The 25,296-nt window shown below is 39.6% G+C and overlaps 2 protein-coding genes across 5 annotated transcripts in view; one reads left to right on the top strand and one right to left on the bottom strand.

Moving 5' to 3' along the window:
- The window catches only part of IRSp53 (Insulin receptor substrate 53 kDa), a 27,936-nt gene extending 2,640 nt beyond the window's left edge, over positions 1–25,296 (bottom strand). For all 4 annotated transcript variants that reach the window (NM_168448.3, NM_001104112.2, NM_001104113.2 and 1 more), the window contains exons 1-11: positions 25,057–25,296; positions 9,788–10,472; positions 3,131–3,206; positions 2,920–3,003; positions 2,779–2,840; positions 2,519–2,716; positions 2,360–2,425; positions 1,782–2,048; positions 1,364–1,586; positions 619–1,298; positions 413–564 (exon numbers count right to left, since the gene is read on the bottom strand). In NM_168448.3, the coding sequence (NP_729679.2) occupies positions 413–564; positions 619–1,298; positions 1,364–1,586; positions 1,782–2,048; positions 2,360–2,425; positions 2,519–2,716; positions 2,779–2,840; positions 2,920–3,003; positions 3,131–3,206; positions 9,788–9,832 (1,853 nt within the window). In that variant the 5' untranslated portion in view covers positions 9,833–10,472; positions 25,057–25,296. The remainder of the gene's footprint in view (positions 1–412; positions 565–618; positions 1,299–1,363; positions 1,587–1,781; positions 2,049–2,359; positions 2,426–2,518; positions 2,717–2,778; positions 2,841–2,919; positions 3,004–3,130; positions 3,207–9,787; positions 10,473–25,056) is intronic.
- On the top strand, positions 10,560–11,767 carry CG6216 (uncharacterized protein). Its single transcript, NM_206320.2, has 3 exons — positions 10,560–10,595; positions 10,675–11,209; positions 11,266–11,767. The coding sequence occupies exons 2-3, from the start codon at positions 10,675–10,677 to the stop codon at positions 11,436–11,438; spliced, it is 708 nt and encodes a 235-aa protein (NP_996042.1). The 5' UTR covers positions 10,560–10,595; the 3' UTR covers positions 11,439–11,767.

Here is a 25,296-nt window from a genome sequence, read left to right as displayed (position 1 = left end):
TAACACAAAGGATGACAACAGGGCATAATGGCGATACATGGAATCAAACAAGAGCGGAAGAAAAGCAAACGAAAATAAATAAATTCAATCGAATAAGGCAATCTAAATAAATCAGGCATAAAACGTAATGAAATAGCTTGACAAGGACTTTAGTTTAATGGGCCATGTTGATCGGGATTAGTGACAGGTAGCTTATAGGCTTGGAGAACAAAAATCAGATGTATTTCCAATATTTACAATTAACTTAAACTCTTGCTCTCCAAGCCGCTTCATTTATATATTATTTGATGATACTTTATGGGACGGACGTTATCTTTCAAAATAGATTACAAAATATGCGTGTGGTTCTTATAGAAAGGTTCCATAAAGTCCATCTTATAAGGTATCACACAAGGTTCCATTAAAAACCTACCGAATGGCCACTCTTTGGGTGGCTGGCTCCTCATCCGAATAGTCAACTTCCGGCTGTGGTGGAGGCTCGTTGGCGAATCCACTGTCATTGCTGCTATGCAGCGAGGTCTTGGCCGCCACTCCGGATTTGCCCGATGGATGGTTCTTCGAGCTCTGTCGATAAAACCCAATTAGATAATGTATAATCTAGTCAAAATATATTCCTACCTGAACGCCATTAAGTAGCTTTTGTTTGCGTCTTTCCACCGCCGCATTGACTCCTCCTCCGTTGGAGGCGCAGAAGCTTTGCGAGCTGTTCAGCATTCTGGAAGACTGGCTCTGCGGTCCATTGGGCACCGGAGCGGGCAGTGTGGGTGGCGGTCCCGGTCGCGGATTGGCCCCGGATCCGGGGCGGTACTTCTTCTGCTGCTTGATTGTGTCGCCGAACATCCGCGTGGGTGATGAATCCTCGGCACTGTGATTCCTTCGCCTGCGGTACGTTGCCTCATGGCTCTCCATCAGCTCCAGCTGCGCCTCGTAATCCTGCTGTTGCTGATAGCTACGCAGACCACCTCCGCCAGAACCGGATCCTGATCCGCCACCATTTCGCTCATAGCTCATCAGCATGTTTTCGTATCGCCGACCACCGGAAGTGGTCACCTCTGCCACTTCCGCATTGGTGTAGGCCACCGGAAACCAGCCGAAGTGCTGTGTCCGCAGATTCTCACCGAATTGCCAGCCCTTGGCCTTTCCGCCCACCAAAGCAATGCGGTCGCCCTCCTCGAAGGACAACTGGTTCTCGCCGGAGGGCATGTAGGCGTAGAGGGCCTTCACCAGAGGACGCTGATCACCGCGCTGATCGTCGCCCAGAGTGGCTAGCTGCTCCTCAATGATCTTGTGTTTGTTGGCTGTCAATGGAAGGGATATTTATGAATTAAATGAACATCAAATGTTCCAAAGCTTATATGCCCACCTGAGCTCTGTCCAGTGCCCACCAAAGCCAGATTGAAATCAGATTTGGCGCGTGGCAGCGAGTTCTGGGCATAGTGCGCTGGCCCAGTACCGCCCAATCCGGAAAGGTTCTCCCGTTCGTGCAGGGTGCGCATATCACCATAGGGGGCATCGATGCTGCGCGATTTCTTCAGCTGAGCTCCGTGACCCTGGAGGTGGTCATCGTCGCCGTCCTTAATTCGTTCCTGTTCAAAGAAATCATGTAAGTATTATTAAAATATTATTATTGAAAAAAATTTAAAAATTCGTTAATTCTATAAGGTATATTTATATCCAGAATAGCCGAATGGTTTGTTAACAGAGTGATTAGCGCCCAATTGGCGACCGGGATTGTTTTGGCCATAAAAATGGGCGTTGGGTTGGGCATTGTGATGACTCACCAGGCGTCGCATGTTGCCGCTGGTGTTGTTGTTGCCGCTGCTGCTGCTGCTGCTGATGTTGTTGTTGTTGTGTCCGTTGCTGGTACTGTATCCACTTTCATAGGCCGCCGGTGGAATGATCTCACGAGAAGCGGCAATCTCTTGCCAATTTTCGAAATTATTATCAATTACCGTCTTGCCGGTGGTGTGGTAGACCATCCAGTGTTTGGCGATCGAGCACTGGCGCTCCAAGACGAATCCGTACCGTCGTCGCTCCTGTGTCATGGCCTTTTCGCCCGGAACGGAAGTGGGAAAGAGTGGTAGAGTTATACACGGTAAGAAATCATAGATCATTTCTAAAATTATTTCAATCTTTTGCGGTGCTTAGTAAAATCAGAACTTTAAGATAGGTAGCTATCATGAACAAATTTGGAATTATAATACATTTAAAGCCTGCTAGCTAGTATTCAGATCACTTCCACTACTTTGAAGACATTTTTTGTTTTTATCAGTGTAATCGATCCGTCACTTTTTCAAGTACAGAATTCTTTTCCGCGAATGGGTGGATCAAGATTCGGCCGGCAGCCATATGAACTCACATTCTTGTAGCTCTGATCGCAGAACACATCCAGCTTTTTCTTCTGATCCTCGAGCAATTGGAGGCTCTGTGGGAAAGTAAGTAAGTTTTTTTTTTTTTTTTTTCGGTGGCTCTTGAGATCGTTTATATTCATATATGGTATGCATATGCATCCACTCACCCTAAGCTCCTTTTCGGTGTTCTCGGGCGTGGCCTTTTTCTTGCGCTGCTTCTTCATCGTGGACACGGCCTTCTGATAGCTCTCCATTCGCACTTTGTGCTGCTGCAGGAACTTCTTTTGCTCATGCTGCACCACCTTTGTGTCCTTCTCCAGATTTGTCTCCAATGGCACCAATAGATCCACGTAGAAGGCTTTCAGCTAAAGAGAAGTCAAGTTTTGAATAGGCCTTCTTAGGTTAGAATTAACTTAAGTTCACATACAATATTCATCTGCTGATCCTGTATCTCCTTGTTCACATTCACAACGCTCATCAAAGCTGAACCTGTACAGAATAGTTGATATTAATGATCAATTTTTGTGGTTTTGGACTCATCCCACGCAATATCTTAGGCTTGACTTACCAATATCGCCCGTTCCGCTTTGCTGGGCGTTCATCGCAATCTTGGCCAATGCTTCATTGAATAGACGCGAGGCGGTTGCGGCACCTGTTGCATGAAATGGCACGGAATGCATTGCAAATTAGTTAACTGTACTGCACTTGCGGCAGTCGATTATGGTGTTACTTTACAGTGGTGTATCTATAGACCAGCATAAAGCAGCACTGAAACTTACCGTGCAACGCCTTGAGGTAACTTTTGCCCGCTGCGATCAGCTGCCTGGCACCCGGATTGAATCTATCCAGTATGTTCTGCAATTCGAAAAAAAAGCGATCGATGGATATATTCATATATATATAGTATGAATTATCTTATCATATGATTAATTAAATGCAATTTACTGGCCGGCATGCACCAACATTTCAATTTCATTAGCTATAAACAGTTTTCCTAGACCCCCCCCTCCCCCCTCTCAAAAGTTGGCTTAATGGTTTACCCCGGTTGGCCGCTGGCAGTAAAAGTCGGATTGTATAAGTTGATTTGAGACAATGTTGTGGTCAGGCAGCGACATCATTAGTTCCGTGTAGCCAACTGAACATACTCGCCATGCTAATTGCTCGTTTAGTAATCTCTCATCTATGATTTAGTAGCGGTTACTACAAAATGAAAGTTATCTGTTGCATCGCCAAACATTTCAGGTAGATAAATCTTAAAGTACTATCGGTTGTCTATATATACATATGTATCTTAAAGTTTTCGAAACAAAGTTAATATTTGGCTAGAGAATTAATAAAATTGCAGTTTATTGGTTGCAATTTAGTGTCTAATAGTAAAACGTTTACAAAGAACAATTGGTAGTGACACATCTTGTGATTTATCATTTGCAAAACTCGGCAATAGCAAAGTCTACATACGATATAAGCTCATTTTGAATCTATATCTGTACATGAGTCATTTGTTTTATCAAACAATTGATCTCGTCTAGGGCCTCGGTAGATGCAAAACGATGAACAATTAATTAACAACTTTGCACTTGAGCACAGATTTTGCATACAATTCGTGGAGTGAGCTTTGTGATGAAGCTGCGTTACAGCGACGAGATGACGTGAATGGATTGTCATGTGGAAGGGAAGTTGACATCACCGGCCTGTTGACACCATAAAAGACCATAAATAATGACAAAGAAAACACTTTGGTCCTGGGCTTGGCCAAAAGTCGAGTTTTGGCGAGCGAACAATGCCAAACACTTAACACGCAAGCCCAAAAGAAATACGAAGCTGAAAAAATATTTGAATTCTCTTTGCGCACAAAGCATTCGCATTGTTCGAAAGTCACTCTTTTTAAATGTTCGTTAGGAACTATCACATGCTGCGTATAAGTATAATTGATTGTTGTTCTCGTGATAGCCGAGAAATACATTCGAATCACTTCCGTTCAACATTGACTACCGATTTCCATGGTCCACCAAGTAATTAGCAAGAAAATGTCAAAAACCCGAATGTAAATAACACATTCTGTGCGGAACAATTCGTTTCGCTTGTGCCATGTGTGTCATTTGGTTATTGCCAAATGTTTACGCCTCGACATATTTACTTTTTTTTTTTTTTTTTTTTTTTGAAATTTATTGGCTACAAATGTGGCAGCAAGGCATGGGAACGAATCGAGCCAGCAGCACTCGAGCTCAGATACTTAGATATTCAGATACTTAGCTGCAAGGTCGTCTGCTTTTAACGATTCAACTTGGTGTTGAGTGTTTGCTTTTATGATCTACTAGCTGGCTGAATTAGTTTAAAGCATTACTCGATGATACAGATATCTGCTGCACGTAAAGCTGCATTTCGCTGTATCTTCTAATGTTTATTTTACCGAAGTGCACTTGACTTTGCTGACCTCAGCGTAGTTTGTTTAATTTGGATACGGATACCTTAATAACACGCACAGATACAGATAGCCAAGCAATTTGGTGGATTCAAGTGCGTTTTCGAAGCGCTTGTGGCTCCAACGTTTATGAGTTTATCAATGTTAATTGTTTCGTTTTTCTACAATTTGTGGTGAGCACATTTTGTGGTTAATGCAATCAACTTATTTGGGATTTACCTTAGGGCTTTCATAAAATAATTATACCCTTGAATGAAATTATGACAACAGATTATAAAATCAGTGAGCAAAGTAAAGTGTATATATATTGTAGCAATCAAAAGAAGTCAATAACAACGAGGTATTCTTTTTGTTTTGTTATTTTTAAGTATGCTCAGTTAGGATTTTTAACAACTATTTGAATTTATGAATGGTGTGAACATTTCCTTGAATTCTTTTTTCACTTATTTTAAACAGTGTACAACATGCATTTAAATCACCAAAGTACAAATCAGGTTTCCTTTAAATACGATGGCTATCTGGCCGTGTAATTGGCCCAACTGCTTAACAAATTCCGGCTTCGGTTCGATCCAGCAATTAACATTTCTTCTTGCTCACCCACACTTGGCCGAAAAGCAATGACGCAATCGTTTATCAAGCCCGCGAATCAGCGACCCACCGACAACACTTAACCCAAAATTAATTGAGGTAGTCGCTAGTTGCCCAGTACTCAGTACTTAGAGTACTCAGCTCCGAATACACCCAGTTATAAAACGCAGGCTCAAAACCCGAGTGACTTGGTCTTAAATCGTCGCTTAACATAAATCGCCAGCAGTGAGCGCCACACATGTATAATTTTTTTTTTTTTAATTAAAACAGATACTAAATGCAAAGCATAACACGAAAGCCTCGCCAGTGCTTAACAACGCCAACGAGGTGGAATGTTGGGCGGTACACAGTGAGAAATCTCGCAGAACTCAAATAAAATATATTGTGAAAATCATACATGTATAAACGGATAAATGTAATTGCAATAACTAGTTGGTTTTCTAAGATATGTATTATCAACTATTATCGCATAACCGAATATATACTTTCTAGTCTCTACTTTCCCTGCACAATTTTCTTCCGGTGTCGTATTAATAGCGTGGATCAGGGAAACCTCTTTCGGGTTAGGCCATAATTTAACGATGCCAGCAAGCAACACACCCACTTCAGAGCATGCGAGAATGCAGCTCCAGCACAAAAAACAACAACAACAACAGTAAACCGCAATTATGCCAATTAGAAACGAACAAATGCAAAAGGCAACACGCAACAGGTTTGCCAGCAAGCCAAGTTTAACTGTTGACAAAACCTCAACGAAGGCGTCAAGGCGCAACCAGTCACGCCTTCATTCTGGGCGGTAAGTTTTGGGGGAGTGGTAGCCCCAACTGTAGGTAATCCTGCACCCCCCTCCCCCCATCGCCTTTTGAAAAACCCTCCACTCCGCTTGACAGATGAACGCAAAGTGCGTGAAAAATGCTAAACGAACGTAATTCTCGCTTGCGTGACTTCTTCCCAGGAACTTGGAAAAAAAAGAACAGCTTAAATGAAAATGTAATTCCGTTTGAGCGAAGACTATATGTCCTTGATGTTAGCAATATGGCTATATGGCAGCAGGACATGAAAAGTGGTGCGTCCTGAGCAACGAAAAAAACAAGTGTTGACATAGGTTGGGCTGAACAACTTGTCCACAGGTTATTCATACTCTTTTAGCTATCTAAAAAATACATTTAATTAAAATAAAATACAGTTATCTAATTTATTTAAATCTTTTTAATGAAAAAACCAAAGCAATCCCTTCAATTGAGCTGCATGGAGAATTGGATCCAGCTGGTTTTGCTAGGGCTTCTTTCCGACGAGTCGGACGTTAACCCAGTTCCATTTGCCATGGTCACATCCCATTGTGGGCCCCCCGATCCCCGCCTGCATCCAGACCATGTGACATCGTTCCAAGTGGCGGCGCCCCCTCTAATGCAACAGCAGCAGCAGCCTTAGAAATGCCTTTCAAGCATGGCAATCAGCTGCAGTGAATAGTCCGAAGTGCACACTTGCCACCTTTTTTTCACAGCTCCAATCCCCAAGCCCATACCCATACCACCACCACCAACTGTCTGTGGGCATTAGGTGGCTGCAATTTTAATTTGTTTCTGCATTTTTGTTGCCAGAGCTTCAGCATCGGCATGGGCACATCGGACACCAACGTCCCACCATATGTACATATATGTGCACCATAGTGGGACTGAGTGCCAAACTCTTGAGGGGCTTCGCCTCCTTTTCCCGACCGCCTGCCACTTTTTCTCGCACCCCCACCACCAGCAGGTTGGCTTTTGTGTGGTCAGCTGGATGTCATTCTGATCCGATCATCATGGCAACAGGCTCTTGTAGCGGCTTCAGTTTCGATGCTATGTTGCGGGGAATGTGCCATAAATCTAAGCGAATGACAAACAATCCGAAGGCATTCATCGCCACTGGCAAATTCGCTGGCAGCTGTTTGAATGAAATGCGTTTTGAACATCGACTTGACAGCACCAACTTGCGGTTTTGTTCACTCGAAAAAATAATAATGGAGTTGTTGTTCGTCGTTTTTTTTTTGAGGAGTTCTGTGTGTGGGATAATTTCGTAACCAATATTACTCTTTTTTTTAATATGTTAGTTCAACAGTGTGCTGTTTGTTAAAAGAATAATGTATCTAAAAAGGGAAAGTAAAAGCGGATTTAGCAATCATCTCTTGAGTACATTTCTCAACCAACATACTCGTTTGCCATTCAAGATTTATGGCTGAACGGAGCGAAAGATTTATTACGGGTGCCGGCAAAAAAATTGAACAAGTTGCAAAAATTACAATAAGCCTGGTGAAATATATAAGGATTTAAGCACATGAGAGATCTAATTAATCATTTTGAACATAAAAATGCAACGAAGACAACGATAAATTTTAAGTGCGAGTCGAAACATATAATTTTAGTTTTTTTTTTTTTACATGTTTTGCATTCCTTTACTCAGAACAGTTATGAGGGGGGAGGGAAAATTCATTAAATTTAGTTATAAAACACAGTTTAGTAAAAGCAAACATTCCTGCTCCATTTGCATAGAGCCGCATGTGAGAAACCCCCATAAAAAACGCTTAAGTGTGCCAATTTTAGAAAGGCCAAAAACGATTTTATATAACGATAAGCATAGGAGGACTGCTAATGAGTCTAGAATAGCTAGCCAAAAACCGAATGGTATCGAATTAATTAAGACCCGTTCAAGAACTTGCACAGACCAAACCAGAAGTGAATTCACACAGTCTCAGGCCGAAAGACAGGCGATCTATTAACACAAACGAGGCAAAATTACTGCACTAAAACAGTGAAAAATGTGAAAATCAAATGTTGAGATAATAAATCGATTGAAAGACCAGTTCAGCCAGAGCAGCCAAGACAATTGCGCATAAATCAACGGGAATTAAGTCATAATTTGTGTGTGTGTGTGTGTGTATTGAGGAAGTGTCTTTAGTTGATTGATGCGCGGCCATTGAGATTCCGATTCCGATTTTTTCCTGCCATTGACAGAGCAAGTTCGTTTCCTGAGTCTTTCGTTTGCACCAGCCCAGTTGCAAGCCTACTAATTAAAAGCAGCCAGCGGCACCTATTTACTCGATTCACATTACATGGCTGCGACGCTGTCACAAATAGACAATAACAGTGCGAAAAAAAAATATAAAAAAAAAACAAGGCTGGGGAAAAATGCAAATGGTGGTCGCGAAAATTCAGCCATGTGCAACAAGCCAAGGAAACGGCCCAAAAACAAAATTTCCGCAATTTCAAGCGGCAGAAACCGCAGAAAACAGCCACAGCTAGTTTTGCTAGAAAGAAAACAAAAAAAAAGACTCAAAGTTACATAATGAAATAGATGCGCGAAATGTGCAATACACCTCAACTGCGGGCAGATGCAACCGATGCAAAAAACAAAAAAAAACACAAGAAAAAGCCAAAACTTGGCAAACTCTCGAGGCGGAGTCGTCGCGTCTGTCGTCGACTTGTGTGGATTTTCGATGGATTTCAGTTGATTCGCAAACAAACAAATCAAATCCCAAATTGAACTCGTTTGCTTCGTTGGATATACGGGTTTTATATATGTTATGGCCAAAAATGTATGCCGAAAGGCACACTACACAGCCACCGTATGTCGTGACCAAATTTGGCTACAAATTTACAGCAGCAGCCCAAACGACAAGAAAAACTTCACTTTCAAATGCTGCTTGCCATTTTTATCTTCAAATATTTGTGGTTCTCCGTTTCTGGTTATGATTTAAGCACCCTTTTTTTTTTTTGAGTGGTACTTAAAGCTTAAGCTCGAATTTCTTACCATGAGCATGGCAATAAAATTTCAGATCCTAGCACTTTACCGGTTTAACGCCAAATAAAAATCTTTAATTCCTTCTAGTTATTAGATATTTAAGTGCATAATCTTTGTATATATTCGTAACATTTCAAGGGTATCCACAAAAAAAAAACATACGTTCAAGTCACGGTTTTTTGTTTTCATTTTGTAGATTAATTTTGGTTGCTTTCATTTGCTGCCGCTTATGGTGATCGCGTGTGGCGATAAATTTACTTTACAAAAAGAAAACGTTTAAAGTTATAAATTGTTTTCCAAAACATAAACATTGTTATGAATTAGTCTCAAGTGGCTAATAGAAATGGCCTTCATGGAACAGGTACGTTAGTACTTAGGTGATAGTCGGGCTACATAAGTTTCCCCCAAATGAATTAATAGACAATTTGTAAGTAGTTGGCATAGAAATTATAGAATCTTCATCTTTCCTTACGTTTCATATATTGATTTATTCAATATATGATTTAAGCCTTTGTATCCATATAATTTTATGAATTTTATAGAAAAAAAACTATCTCTACTCTTAGCAGCGTTTCTGTTTTCTTGGCAATTAACAATTTAATTAATAAAACAAATAAGAAACGTTGTAATGATGATTGTAATGACTTACCCGATACACGCCATCGACGAGTTTTGTAACTTCCTCGGCCTCCATAGTTGCCTCTCCGATTTGCTGCCGGTCAAATCTCCTATCGATGGATGTGAAGTGTATTCAAGTAGCCGAAAACTTCGGGCTACTGATCGATAGTGATGTATTAAGCGCCCGAAAGCCAAAAACACCACACCAAAAATCGAATCACGAAAATGGTGATCACTTGCAGGTCGAAAAAAATTCACTTTCAACTGCAGCCGCCGATGGGTTGGGATTCAGATTCAGATTCAATTCCAGACAAAGTAGCGGACTGCACTCGATTTTCACTTTCTAAAGTGGCACACACACACACACACACACGGGGAGACACCGAAAATGTGTTGCAAAGACGTTGAACCGGGCCAAAAGACTCGAATTTGGAGTAAACTTGTAACTTTGACTTTCGTTGCAGAATCTTGGAAATCTCGTTTCTCTGTCGTGACTTTCTTTTTGGCGGGCAGACGACCAACATCAACCGCACCACGTAACGCGATCCAAGCAAATGAAATGCCAGCCAAGAGTTTTGGGATTTGTTTGTTTCTTGTTTTCAGTTTTCGGTTTCTCGACGGGTTTCTTGGGTCTTCGGGTCGTGTTTGTTGTTTGCCCAGTGAGTTATCAACAAACAACTTGTGGCTTCGGCACGTGAATAAAGATGTTCGTGGATCTGAAAAGGAGTGAAACGGAAGTTAAGTCAGTCAGCTGGCATAGAAATGGGCTTAAAGTTGACACGACACATTGCCTGGCAACCGGCAATGTTTAATCGATAGCTCGCCAAGGATTTAGCAAGGTATTAAACGGAAAAACAAGTACATAAATATTCAGAAAATTAAACGAATAATTTCTATTAAATATTGTTTAACGTAAAGATGAGCAAACTAGACGATCTGCTGTCCAAAAAGAAGACGGTGGTGCCCGTCTTGGATCTCAGCCGCAGCAATATTCAGACCGTCGAGGAGTTCAAACGGCTGCTGGAGAAGGTGCCCGACTACAAGATGCGACCGGTGAAGGTGCGCGCCGAGGAGATAAAGATCCGGGAGAAGGACTACGCCTTCAAGATGCCCAAAAAGGAGATGCGAAAGCTGCTGCGAGCCAACGGGGAACGAGAGGCGATGTACACCTATGCGGATCCGGTGCCCGGTGAAATGAAGGATGTGGTGCTGATGGAACTGTGTGCGGTGCCCATCGATTGGAAGATGCTGACCACGCTGAGGCCCAAGAACAAACAGGAGGAGGAATACTTCAGCCGCATGGTTGAGATGGGAAAGTTGGAGCTTAAAACCGAGGCTCGCGATCGCCGAGAGTTTGCCCTAAACAATTGTGTCAAGAAAATCAAGAATAAATCGGGAATTGTGGAAACTCGACTGATGACCTGTGAGTCCTGCGGCGAGGAAATGTGTTGTGGTTAGTATAGATATTACTTAGCTATAATCTTAATTTAATCAAGATCTCTCATACAGGCAAGACTTGCGGCGACTTCAATTACGATCTGTACATTCGGGTTGAGGCCAGGGTGATTAAGCCGAAACCGGCACCTTTGTCCTCCAACAAGGCCAAATTAAATGGACGCAAAAAGTCATCGGTGGGCGGAACCAAGATCAAGGTCAAAAAGGCATCAAGCAAAGCCAGCTAAACTAACCGATTGAACAACAAATATTTACGAAACATTCCGAAAATTGACTTAGCTTTTGTACTCGTATTTATTTGCTACTATATTGTTAATGAATATAACACGTTTTTCTCAATGTGCAACATATTTCACATATTTGTTAGTCTCAAAAGTTACCCGATTTTCTATTTACTTACTTTTCAAGCCATGTGTAGCATTTGATAGTTTTGCTAATTAATTAATAATAATTAAAACTCTATAAAGCTAAGGTGTTAAATGAATACAGCCCATACTTAATTACTTGCGAAAATACATCAAATAAACTAAATAAATGCTTATATAATTTCATTATCAATCAATCTTAATTTACAACATACCATATTCAACACTCTTCCTGCCAAAAATTTAAAACTATTTTATGTGTTTCTTTTTTTTAGCATTTTATTTTTTGCTTTTATCTTAAGAAATCCACTTAACATCAACACTGCCAGCGAAAAGCGTAAAAAATGTTGTAAACTACTGAAACAATGATCACAGCTCAAATGCAAAATAGTAGAAATTTTTGAAGACTTTTTTTCCGTTCGACAAGCGACACTCGAACGTTTTTGCCGGTCAGCGGCACAAAATGAAATGGTTAAAATATTTAAATTGACACAGAGCACCACAGCACAACCGAATGGCCATTAAGACCAAGTCAACGAGTTAACTGGTGTTCTGTGCTCGGTGGTCTGGAGAGTCTTGACTATCGGTCCCCAGGGAGTACACTGAGCCAAATATCGTATCTTTATACATAAATGATTGATTTATATCACAAATGTTGTATGCATTTAAAGAAACCATTTTGGAATTAGCTTAAATTTGCTAAGAAAGATAAACCGATGGCATGGAATGTTTGAAAAAATGTGGAATAATATTATATAAAATTTTCCAACATTTTTTCTTTGAGTGTTGTATAGACAAAACGGCGCCGGAGTCCACTTGGATGCGTTGGCGACATCGCTCCAGTGGCAAGCAGCCACTTACAGTCCACGAATCGCTGCTCCGCGGTTTGTGCAACAATTTGTGCAAGTCTCTGCTCTCGGCCAGAATTCAATAGCCATGTCTCAGATATTCACCTCTTCTGCGATTCTCAGTCTGGCGGCGCAGTGCAGCACAGCTTTTGATTACTAATGAGCCAAGCTGGCTTTTCAGCTACGTAAGCTCCAACGATCGCAGCTCTGATTTATGCGGTTTATTTATGGAAATATCTATTCGCGTAGAAATTGAAAATTTAACTTTGAATATCAAATTTATTGCCTGCCGGCGCAGCCGGAGGCCGAGGCGAAGTTTTGGTCGGAATCTTAATTTGATTTTGATTTTCTTACAACAAAGCTTGTTCGGCTAATTGGAGTGAGTATGTTGATCTGGATTGCGATTCACAACGTTTTGTGTTCATTGTTACAATCAAAATGCATAAAGATACAAAAATTATTTTGAAGTTAATCATAAAATGTAATAAGTAATTCTTCCAGCATTTTGCCACTTATTTTTGTTTATTTGTTATTTGTTTATTACATATTTATATAGCTAAATATGTTACCTTTTTTACGTATGTATGTCTGAAGGTGGCTTGGACTTACTTTGCATTGTCTACTGTGTCTTGATACAACTTCCGATATGTAATTATTATCTTTTTGAACCAAATCTCACTTCCTCATCTTATTTCCCCATCCATCATTGTTTCTATTCATAGTGGCACTTGTATCTTCAACTCACTTCGTATATCAGCTCAGATTGTTGACTTTTACCAAACTTAATTGTGGTATCAAGAGTGTGACACACCATTCGAGTCGAATTCTGCTATTGTGCGCTACCATCAAACTGCCATGAAAGAGTCAGCATCAATATGTCAGCACACCGCCGCGGGTGACTTTCGTATCTTGGGGTCTTTCACCTGGCCAAAAGACGTGTCAAGACGATTACGTAGGCACACGCGTCTTTAACTCCGATCTGTTGAACCGATCGGTAGATTTCCAACATAAACACGACCGAATGAAAATGAAAACATGGCCCAAAACGCATTTAAATCTTACGAAATGCTCGATGTCGCATCTCCATATTTATGCAGATGCAAGATAAACACATTCCAGATAAACGCTAGGCAAAGTGAGAGTAACGGAAAGAAAGTTAGCTTTGTTTTTCAATTTCGTTAGGCTTTCGTCTACGTGATATCTGGCAGGGCCACGCCCACGGGCCTTGATTAGAATTCCGAGCTGTCCGCATACGAAAGACTTAGGCAACGAACTTCGCAGCTGCATTCTTTTCACGCAAGGTTAGCATCGTCACTGTGGTCAGCAGTGGAACCCGATATCACAGCACCGTGGACGACGGCTTAATTATGCATCTGCCATGAAAATATATGCAAAAAACAGCGCTTGTCTATTAAGAACAAGGCCAGAATTGCACAGCCAACTAACTTAGCTCGAGAAAAACGAAAATAACATTGCTCAACTATTATCCTACTGTATGATTATTGACTTTTAATTGCTGCCTTAACTTTGACTTTTTTCTGTGATTGTATATTTAATCATTAACTAACTAAGTAAATTCAAATTGATTTCTGTGGAATATGTAATAACGAATGTTATTCAGTACTCTACTCAATACAAAGTGCATCCTCTTTTCCTCTTTACGATCTTAAATCACTTGGAAAAACTTTCGCCAAATCGAAGAGCTGATGAGCAGTCAACGACCATTTCCATTTTCCTGACATTCGCAATACATGCGAATAATCGGGTAAACAACTTAAAGCAGCATGTCCAACATCAGTTAAGCTGGAGAAGCAAAGAAGATTGGTTCGCGAACCCAAATGCTATTATCAAATGCTCATCATTAACATTTGCTGGCTGCTGCGGCTGAAATCTCGACGTGACGATCAAATTGCAGCACATGTGAATATACACGTGTGCTGAACACTTGGGCAGAGGTGAACCGAAGATGTTGTTTTGCCGGTGCTGTTGTGAAAATGAAATTAAACTAAAGACGCAAGACTGAAGACTGGAAGATTGGAAGACTGACGACTGAAGACTGAAGACAATGCACTGGGCGAAGGGGCCCTCGAGATGCACACTCGTATCTGAGCGCTAAATTGCCGCCAGACACATTTGCAAATAAGTCTTAGATACAGCACACAATAACATTGTTCAGCCATACCATACCATAACATACCATAGGGTACCTCAGTTGCTGCCCCCCCCATCTCATCCAGTCCACATGCCATGCAAATTGAGAGACGAGGCCTGTTCGTTCAGTCAAATTGGCAGTGAAAGTAAAAGTTTAAGTTATTTTTTTCACTCTCTGGGCTGTCGAACCAAGACCAAAAACGAACCAAATCCGAACCATGGCCAAGCGATTCAAACGCACAGGAGAAGGCGAAGAGTGGCCAGCATCTCGGACTGACACTTGGCTGCCATAAAGAGATGTGGTCCATGTTTCAACTCGCCCTCAACTTAGCCACCCCAATGCCCCTGTAGCTTCACCTTAACCTGACCAACTCCCGCTTGCTGAAACCCACCCAAAATCATTCGCCTTTTCCAATTAACTTTTAACCAGTACATAACTTTACAAATAACTTTACAAATGTTGCTTAATAAAGAAAGCTTAGCGTGTAGTCAAATTAAGATAATTATAAATTAACTTAAAGTAATAATGATTTGAATCACAAATGTGTTCAAAGCAATAGTTATGCTGCTCCTAATGGATCTTTATTATGAAAGCCTAAAAACCCGTTGTGGTAAATAATTTTCAACATTTGAATTAATCATCAGCTATTTGACTTTAGTAGATCCTCATTTTTCTCTTCCGTCTCACTTAGCTGTTCCATTAACCCACTGAGCTGCGCATCTCGGCGAGATTACCCGCGCCTGGAGGCTGATCAGCGGACACACCCTACTTGGAGCTCCACCACCCATCCCCCACATAAATACATGCTGCACACATATATACAATTCTTCTTCTCTTAACGGTCGTGACTTCATTTAGTCGTACTCCTCACGTACTGGCATCTCCTGTTTATTGCCATTGCTGGCGGTTAAAAAAAAGAAGCTCTCCCCATCATAAATTAGGTGCAGATGGAATCTCAAAGTGCCGACTCTAGTTTGTCTTCGGTTTTTTCTCTGGGAGCGTTAATGGCAATGCCTATAATTCTGAACAGGAACTGTCTGTACGATCTACACCCACATCGTAATGAATGAAGGAAAATTCCAAAGAAAATTGTAGGATTTTATGATAAAAACCAAATAGAAAATGTGTGAACGGCGATGTATGCTTAGGAAAAGCATACATAAAATACCTCATAAATATATTTTTCTAAATAAACATATATTCTATTGAATTGCTACAAGCGGAACTAAGCCGAAACCCAAAGTTTGATTGATTCCTAAGCACTTGTCATGGGATCTCTTGGCTTGAACAGCGGATCGGTAGCCGAAACCAAAACTCATTTGTCCGCCCACTCAGCCATCAACGAAATAAAGATACTCAGAGTGGAGTCCTAAGACCACGAGAGCTAACCAAGACATCGAGTGCCGATGTGAAAGAAATCGACAAACGACTCGAGACTCCGTCACCTGCAAGGAATGCGACCTTGAGCTGTCGTCGTCGGCAATATGGGGCTGCTTGTTCAAATGTCGTGACTGCCCAGGCCCAGACCCAGGTAATACTCGTACCCGATACCCAATACGACCATAAATAAGAGATATATGTACATATATAGTTGAGACGTGTGGTGCGGGGGGATCAGAACCCACTTGAGATGAGAAGACAAGACGCAGAAAATAGCGCAAGTATCTCATACAATAAAACACGTTTGACGAACGATTCGATGGCAAAGATGAAGATTGAATATCTGTCAGATACAAATACGTAGACGGCAAACCACAATCAAAAGCCTCTAAGAGAAGACGGCGCTCACTTTTATTTTCAAAATTGCAACTTTACGAACAGCAACAACCGCAACAACAAGCCCAAATAACAAAGATCAGTTGACTGAGAACAAAAGCAACAGCAGCAAAGATTGTTGCTATAAAAAAAGAATCTGTCAGTACCATTTCATGGCTAAAATTTATATATTCCATTATAAACTCCAAAGCTAACCAAGCCCCGTGTATTTGCCAAGCCGAAAACGATTCGCTCATTACTTAAATAAATAAATATATATACAAATTGCTGATTTTCGGGGGAATTATTCTCTAGTATATTGAAATAAGCCCAAGTAATTCCAAATATTGTAAATATTTGTCCAAATATACAACAAAAAATGCGGTGCGTAATGAATCCGTTGCGTAAACAAAGGCTTATATATTTTAGAATATTTATTTATTTAAAGTGATTTATTTGCCTTAGCTAAGCAATATATATGCCAATAAACGTTCGTGTGATTCAAGGTTGCAATTAAAATGATATGCTATTTGCATTATACTTTTTATTCAATCAAATATGAAAGATTCTGACTGCCCTTTCACCTGAAACTTTCCCACTGCGGACAGTTGATACTTTTTTCTAAAATCCACGTTACTAAAGTTAATCGACTTCAGAAAGGTGGCACAGTTATAAGTCCCAACCATGAAATCGTATTAAAATCCAAGTCAATGAACCTAAACGACCGCTTCGCGTTTATTTATGCAGTCGGAGGCCCAATTAGTTTTCAGAATGTCTAAAAGAAAAAACCGAGAAGTCAGTGAAATATTTGATTTGCCATTCGAGACAACTGATTAAAGCAAATATTTTTGTTTTTTTTTTGCATTTTGAAATATCTGAGTAATTTTGCGGCGCATTCTCGAAGATTTGACACAGTTTTGATTAGGAAAAACCTGTTTTAGATCTGTGCTAGAATTGATTTTAATTTCGGCTGGTTTGCTTTTGTTTTTGCTTGCATTCCAACGATTGTGTATAACCAGTTAAGGAATCTATAATTTTTGCTAAAATTACATTATGCAAATGGTGATTTGGCATTTGGTATTCACAGAATTTCTCTCAGACTGCCAATCTGTCAATTTCATTATTGACAAATTTTGGTAGCTTTGGGTTTCTATTCAGCTTATTCTTTTTATTCGAGTTCAACGGTTGAGTGAGTGATTTGCATAAATTATAAACTGATTTTGCCATTTAATTTTGTAAGAGCGAATCCACTTATTGCGAAATCCGTTAACTGTAAATATTATTGCATAAAGAAAGCGTTTAAAGTTCTAATAACACAAAAGCGATTGCCATACTAACACAATTTGTCATGTTTCTGTTGCCCTTTCTTTGCATTTCTAAAATATTGTATGTAGGTTTGTGTACCAAATGAACAAGGCATTAAATCAAAACCATAAACCCAATTATGGTCGACCACTTTTATGATAAGCATTTGTGGCTTAAATTAGTCGTAAAACAAAAGACTCAGGCAACAAACTTGAAGCGTAATTAAAGCTACGTGCTGAGCGTTATTAAACATTGCTGTTAATCCAAAAGCAGAACAAGAAAAGTGAAAAAGCAGAAGTAAACAAATGACGCTTTCAAGTTTTTGGTTTTCGGGGATCGGCAGTCATAAAAATCACTCAATAAACCGACGGAAATGACTTGCTCTCCAAAAACCAAGAAGGCGGCAAAACAAAGACTAAAAACTAAGAAAAAAAATGTTCGACAAGCTGAAATTTCATAATTAGCCATATATAGTGAAACCCCGCTACGTGAGCTAGTCAAATCACATTATCCCAAGCCGCGTAGATGAAGATGATTTACTTGTTGCGGGGCATTCGTGCATTTAATTAGCCATTTTCACACATTTCACTTTCAACAAGCTGCCAAATTGTGAAAAGCCAAGATGCTGGACAGTTTTTCTCATCTGTTTTTTTTTCTTTTTCAAAGTTTGTTTGGCTCAATGAAACGCAAAAAAGCCATTAGCCGGTCAAGTGCAGAAAAAGCGTAGGTTGGTATGACAAGACCGCTCGTTGTATCTTTGTATCTACATATATACATAGAGATCTTTGTATCTGGTCATCAGTCGCTTCCTCTGTATTTTTCGTTTGCCCACGGCGGTGAATCGCTTTCAAGTGGCCAATTTCTATTTTTTGGGCTTTTTTTTTTGGTTCGTTAATTGAAATTTTGCATTGCATTGAACTTGAAGGCTCGCAGACATTTGGCATAAATCTCAATCCGTCTGCAATGGCCAAAAATTCAATTTCCATTAAGCAAATAGTCACATTGATTGGCAGTCGCGATGGCCCAAAGACTTGGCCATTTTTTCGGCTTTCCTTTTCTCATTTGCTGGCCGAACTTTGATTTCTACCTGCGTAATTAGCATTTTTGATTTGTTCGCTTGTTTGTCGTTGCTCATTTGCATTAAAATCCCTACCCACATGTGTACATACATACTTGAGCCGCGATTAAAAATAGAAATTGCGCCGAGAAATCGCGAGCTTAGCTCATCCAAGACCAAAAAAAGTGATTTACAAACCTGTAATAGAGCACAAAAAGTAAAGTTTATTAATGATCAATTATTTATAATATTTTTGTAGCTTAAAGTCTATGTTTTATATATTTTCCCACGAACGACTTGAGAAAGTTTTTTTTTAGCTCATAATTTTCTTACCTTTCCAAGTCGCAGATAATAACTCTTTAAAAGCATAAACTATTCTTAAACAAAAGCATTATTTGGCAAACGCATAAGTCTGAAAAAGTTAAAAACAGTCACTCTTTCACTTTCAGATTGGCCAAAACGATGCGATTTATTTGGCAAGAGATAGTGAGGAGTATGCAAAATGAAAATCCCATAAAGCCAACAAACTTCAGCAGACGAAAGTCTATGGCAATTGCGGCTTAGCCACGCAAATTGAACGTAATGAGTATTAGCAGTTTCACAGAGCCATCCATGCTGCCAATATAGATTGTCTTATTAGCCACTAAATAATAATACCGAATGGCAATTAAGTCCAAATAGCTGACTTAGTCTGATGCATGGTATTGGCGCAAACTGCAGACAAAATGAAATAAGTGCCACACTAATCAGGTAATAATAGTGTGAGTAATAGTAACCATATATATTGTACGTATGACAGGCTAAACTATTAAGTGCAGCCATAATAATTTGATGCGGATAAAATTTATTCAAAAATCAGCTTCATCTATTAAAGATTTCACTGTAAATTTTCAAAAAATTTATTTTTAGCTATGCAAAGTATATGAAATTTGAAGCGCTCCTCAAATTGTCTGATGAAGAAACCCACTTAGTTTGTTGGATATTTTTAAAACTTTTTAAAAACTGTATCAACCATTTATGAAGTTTTTAATGTTCGTTGGTGCCTTCAAAAAGTTGCCTTGTAAACCATTCAATCTTCCCAATATGGCTCTGCATGTCTGCATTTGCAACGTGGCTATCAATAGCATTTAATTTAATTTCATTTCAACGTTTTCGCTTTTTTTTTTGTGCTTCTCTGCTGCTTTGGTCATTAAGAAATTGTTACAAATTACCTGTGGCGTGTGTGCAAAAGCTGTGCTGGCTGCCGTTTGCAACATTTGCCTTAATGCGATTTGCATTGAAAATGGGCACAAAAGTCGATTTGCTGGGCTGGGCAAGGTAAAATTGAACAGAAAACCGAAATTGAAACAGAAACTAAGGTGGAGTGCGCTCGTACAGCGATCGAAATGTAGCTTATTCGCCGGCTATTCACCTGCATTTTGGCCCAAATAAATCGTGGCTTTTTACTTTTTGCAGCAAAGCCTTTTAGGTGTGAACTTTTTTTACTTAGCCACACTTTTGCGCACTTTTCTGGTCCGCTCAATTTGAATTCGTTCGATTTGAGGTCATTGGATCAAGCCGAAAACTCGTTCCACTTGCCTTTACAAATCGGAAAAAATATATATATATACATAAAAGATAGTATTGAAATTGGGTCGATATGCGTGTTATTATTTCGCGTGTCGGTAAAAGTGGGTGGGTAGTAAATTGCATTACAAGATTCGATGAGGAAACGACTGAAATTGCACTTCCATAATCAAATTGTGGCCAACCGGGCGTATGCGCAATGTCCAATTGTCCCAGACGTTTTGGCATTTTTTAATGCAATTCTCGATCGTTTGCACATTCAATTGATTTTCTATGAAATAAATCGTTGCAATGGAAATTCACAGGAAAAAATGCTAAGACACGCCCACAAAATGATTGGCTAAACCGTCGAGCAATTATGTTTATTGGCTGCCGGCGATTATTGCCGCATTCTTTTCTCTCTAAGCCACGAATATATACATATATATCTATATAGCTAAGGTTTTTCGATCTCACAATCGAAATGATTAAAGTTGAGGTATTAAGTAATGAGGTAATAAATAAATATAGCAAATTTGGAGTAAATTGCCACCAGTCTGTGCTGGCCACAAGTGACTTCTTTCATAGACTTTACGAAAAGTTACACAAAAAACCCATTGTTAACCCCTGACATTTTGCTCAACTTCTTCAATGTCATTCGCTTTGCACGGCAATTGAGAAATTTCAATACCAAATCAGTACATTTTTTTTTCTCTGCGAATTTTTTTCAATTTCAATTGGAATCGAACCAAAACAACTTTCAATGCAAATGCAAGTGCAGCATTTGCGGCAAGAGGCAAAACTGCAACTATATCGTAGTTGAGGGCGGGAAATGGAATGGAAAAGGTGGCTAGTCAAGTGGTGACATATCGCTGCCTGGCGGAATGGAAAAATGCGGTTAATGTGGCTAATGGCAATTGCCGCCATTGGGAGTCTTAGGGTTCAGCTCATGCACTTGTACAATTTCCTAATTAAGTCAAATGCACTGGCATGTCGGTTTATTGTTCGAATGGTATTGTCTACTTGCATGAGAGTTAGCTGATTCAACCTGTAGTTTATTTATATGGTTAAAGTTTGGGATCTATGTGTTTGAATAACAGGCTTAAGTCAAAGGAGAATATGGTAACAAATGGTTTGAATAATAAGGTATATACATTGAATTTGTATTGCTATTAACTTTTTGTAACGAAAATAGCTTTCCTTTTGGGTAAATTTCTTCGCTTTCTTAGCTGTCAATTTAGGAGATGTTAACTGATTGTCAGGTTAGTTGACATTAAAGAAATTACGTGCCAGGTAAATAAATAAACTTTTCTTTTACCTTTAAGTACAATTTCGTTTCTTAAGAATCATTTTTGTTTAAGCACTTTATGTTAAATAAATAATTTAGCTAGATAAGTCAAATAAGTAAAATTCATTAATGTTTAGATTTGATTTCTAGTAGAAAATAATTGTTCAAAATAATTACTTAAATCATTAATTGAACTCATTAACAATATTAAATGAATAAACCATAATTTTTTGAATACCTATAAAAGCTGGATAATAAATCCCCTTACCTAATACCAAAAATGTTATATCAAATTTCAACTGTTCAATTGCATAATAGTGCACTTGTGATTTGCATGCATTTCCCCATTGCGTTTTCCTCTAAAGGAAATGATCGCTTAATAGATTTTACTTTTTGACACTTAACGCAATTTGAAAATTAATTTGCGATTCTCGTTCGCCGGACACGAATGCAAATAAAATCCCACCCGACTGCTCCTGAATCGAATATGATTCGTGGAGTGGAGTAAAGTGAAGTGTTCGTCGAAAATGTTTGCCACTTCAGGGAAAAACAAAAACTACAAAATACCCACCATGCTGATACCGAGTGGTTAGAGCCATTACCATTACCATTACCAATGCGTTCCAGCCAACCACCACTCCGGCCAATGTGGCAGTTTGTTTTGGTCCGAGGCTGGCCAAAGTTGACGGACTCGTTTGGAGCGCCTACAGCAGCAGCAGTCGCACTAAAAAAAGTGAATGCGGTGCGGAGCGTGGAGGGGTGGAAGGAGGGGGGGATGGAGGCGCTTTAACAATTTGGTTAAAGTTTAATAAACTTTATGAAATGTTGTCTTGAGTGGGAAATGCAGTTGGTCTGCGCGAAGTCGACGGACTTCAATGACAATGCAGCAAAATCAAGAGGGGGAGGGGTGGTGGCAGGAGCGGAGGGGCGAAGGGGCGGAGAGCGGGGCGGAGGGGCGGCGTCTGGCTGTCAAGTGAGTTTTCGGTTTTCGGGGCGATAATGTCCATGGCAAACCGACAAAACGGAAAAAAAGATATAAAAAAAAGGAAATCCTAGGAAAACCATGGGACATCAGGAAACGACATTAGAAAGTAACTGTTATTCGGGTGCATCGTATTCACCAATACATTTAATTTTCAAAATTTTCGAATTCAGTTTTTTTGGCACAGCATTCGTCATTGTTTTTTGTGCGATTTTTTTGGTGGCTTCTTCGGCAGATTACGCAAGCGGAAAATGTGCACTTAGTTTCCCTTTTCGGTTGACAAGTTTATTGATTTTTAATGCTTATGCAGGTGACTTGGTTATGCAATGCAATGTTGCACTCTTTGGAAAGAATGTGCATGATGAAATTAACAAAAAAAAATATCAAGTGAGCAACAGCCCCAAGCAGAGTGAAATAAAAACATTTCATAGCCTATAATAGTAACATATAAATAACCTTTTTTTATGACAGTTAAAAACAGATAAAGTTGAAATAACTTCATTTTCGAAACAAATTACATAGGAATTAAATGATTTTGCAACTTATGATGCTCTGCATTTTCAGCTGATACTTATTTCAATGTAGAAATAAACAATTAAGTAACATAATATCCGCTCTACTTTTCATTGCTTTGCAATAAAATTGCAATAAATATAAAAAGAAAACGAAAAAGTAGCCAAACCAAATTTTATGATCGATATTGTTAATGATTTTCTTAATTAAAATGGATGCACATCTGAATGTGGAGAAGTATCAAAACCATTATCTACCTGCATGTCTTGTAGCTTCCATTGGCTTTCATACAATCTGAATATTATCATCAATATTTTTATAGATTGTCAAATTGAATCGGTGTTTGCGGTTAGCGGAGAAGTGGCCACTCCCACCAATTGGTGCCCCATCCGCGAAAAGGAGGAGAAAGTGCGCCAAATGGCATTGAGCGCGAATGGATCGCTTCGAGGGTTATCATTATGTACTCATATGCAGAATATCTAGTAATTACAGTACACACATACATACGCAGAAGCGCCTTTGCATCCGATAGATACAATTTTGATTAATCGCAGCAAAAAAGAGAGCAAAGAAATTAGAACGCCAGTGGAATTCGACTTGGCCTATGAGCTGGACACTACACGTAATTGCCGGTTGTGCTGGACTCTCCTCCTGGCATGTAGAGAAACTCCAGCGTTTGTAACGAACTGATAAGCGCGTAATTAACATGGTGTGGTGGTGGGGGTTGGGGGTTTTAGAGACGGGGCATGACATCTATACATCCATACCACCTGGCCAAACTGCCGTGTGCAGCAGCAGAAATATATTTTTCTTTACCCCACCATCGCCATCATCGAGAGCCAAGGTATTTTTTAAGGCGTGTTGTTTGCCGTTTTCAATAGATTTTTGTCTTTAATGACTTTTGGCCAACTGGAAACTCTTGGCCAGGCTTAATGGCTCCGATCGTTTGGCTTTTGTTCTGCACAGAATTGGCTTTGTGGCTTTCGTGGCGATTGGGTTTTGGGTTTGGGTTGGGCTTTGGTTTTGGATTTGCCAATGGGTCTACGAACTTCAGGTGTCGGCATCGGCTTTTGAGTTTGGAAAACCGCTAGCTGGTAGTCGGATAATGAGCCCGGTCAACTGTCCGGGAGATCGAGCAGGTGGCTGATGGACCAACCTAAATGGGTCGCACATGCTGGGCTAAGAAATTTGACATCGATCTACGATTGGCTGGAGTTTAACTGGTTTCTAATTTTGCTAAAAGAGTTAATAATATTGTGTGGTCAGCAGGGAATTCCAACGGAAGAAAGCTATTACTTAGTACATCTTTGGTTCACTATGATAACTCTATTACAAGAAATAAGAAAAAATACAACAAAAAATATTGCTACTATTGAAAGGTTTCCAACTTCTATTTAAAATATTACAAAATTATTGCCGTGACATTTAGTGGATTGAAAACAATCAATTGTGCTGTGTAGAAACTACAAAAACCTAAATACACACAATTTGGCTACCAAACATTTCATTCAGAATGCCGCATTAAAGTCAAATACACTTGCTAATAATTTCGCTTTGGCTTGAATGGCTGAAACGTTTTAAACCTATTGAATAAACAGGGTTTCGAACAATGCAAAACAAAGGCTCAAATACCGGGGAACTCATTAAATAAAATGAGAACAAGCCGTTCGGCTCGCCAGACTGAGATGGAGAAACAAAAAAAAAAAAAAAACAATCAACCACAAGAAGTTGGTGCAAAATAAAGTCTAACACAAAAAAAAAAACGAAAGATAAAAAACAATAACAGCGACTACAACATCAACAGGGAAAAAAAAACCCCCAGATGAAAAGTTCAATGCACGCAAATCGGATTAAGCAAAGAAATTAAGTAATACTTGTACTAGTGGAAATCCATTGAACTGCAAGTGGTGTTCATAGAAAAGTGGCAAATAGAAAGGTGGGCCGGATATTGAACGGAAGTTGCACGCCCACCCAGTTATTACAATATAGATATAGAATAGTTGGATAGATAGGTCAGTAAAGTCAAAACCATTACCTTTTAATCGCCAGAAATGTGTGTTCAGTACAAATCCGAATGTGTAAATCCAAAAATGACACTAAGCAAGTTTCTCAATTCTCACAATTATGTTTTGGTTCAAAAATCCGAGCACTTAGCACTCCGAATGTCGAATTTTTGGGATCGTTACGAGTTTAGAGTGAACCAAACCGGGTTTTTTTTTTGTTTTGTTTAGAATCACGCCGTATCGGGAATAGCGAACCGAACGCATCGAAGCTT

The sequence above is a fragment of the Drosophila melanogaster genome, chromosome 3L (assembly GCF_000001215.4).
Source record: "Drosophila melanogaster chromosome 3L".
In the NCBI taxonomy this organism is placed as follows: Eukaryota; Metazoa; Arthropoda; class Insecta; order Diptera; family Drosophilidae; genus Drosophila; species Drosophila melanogaster.
The sequence above is the reverse complement of the archived record's forward strand: the minus strand, read 5'-3'. Positions and strand labels throughout refer to the sequence as shown.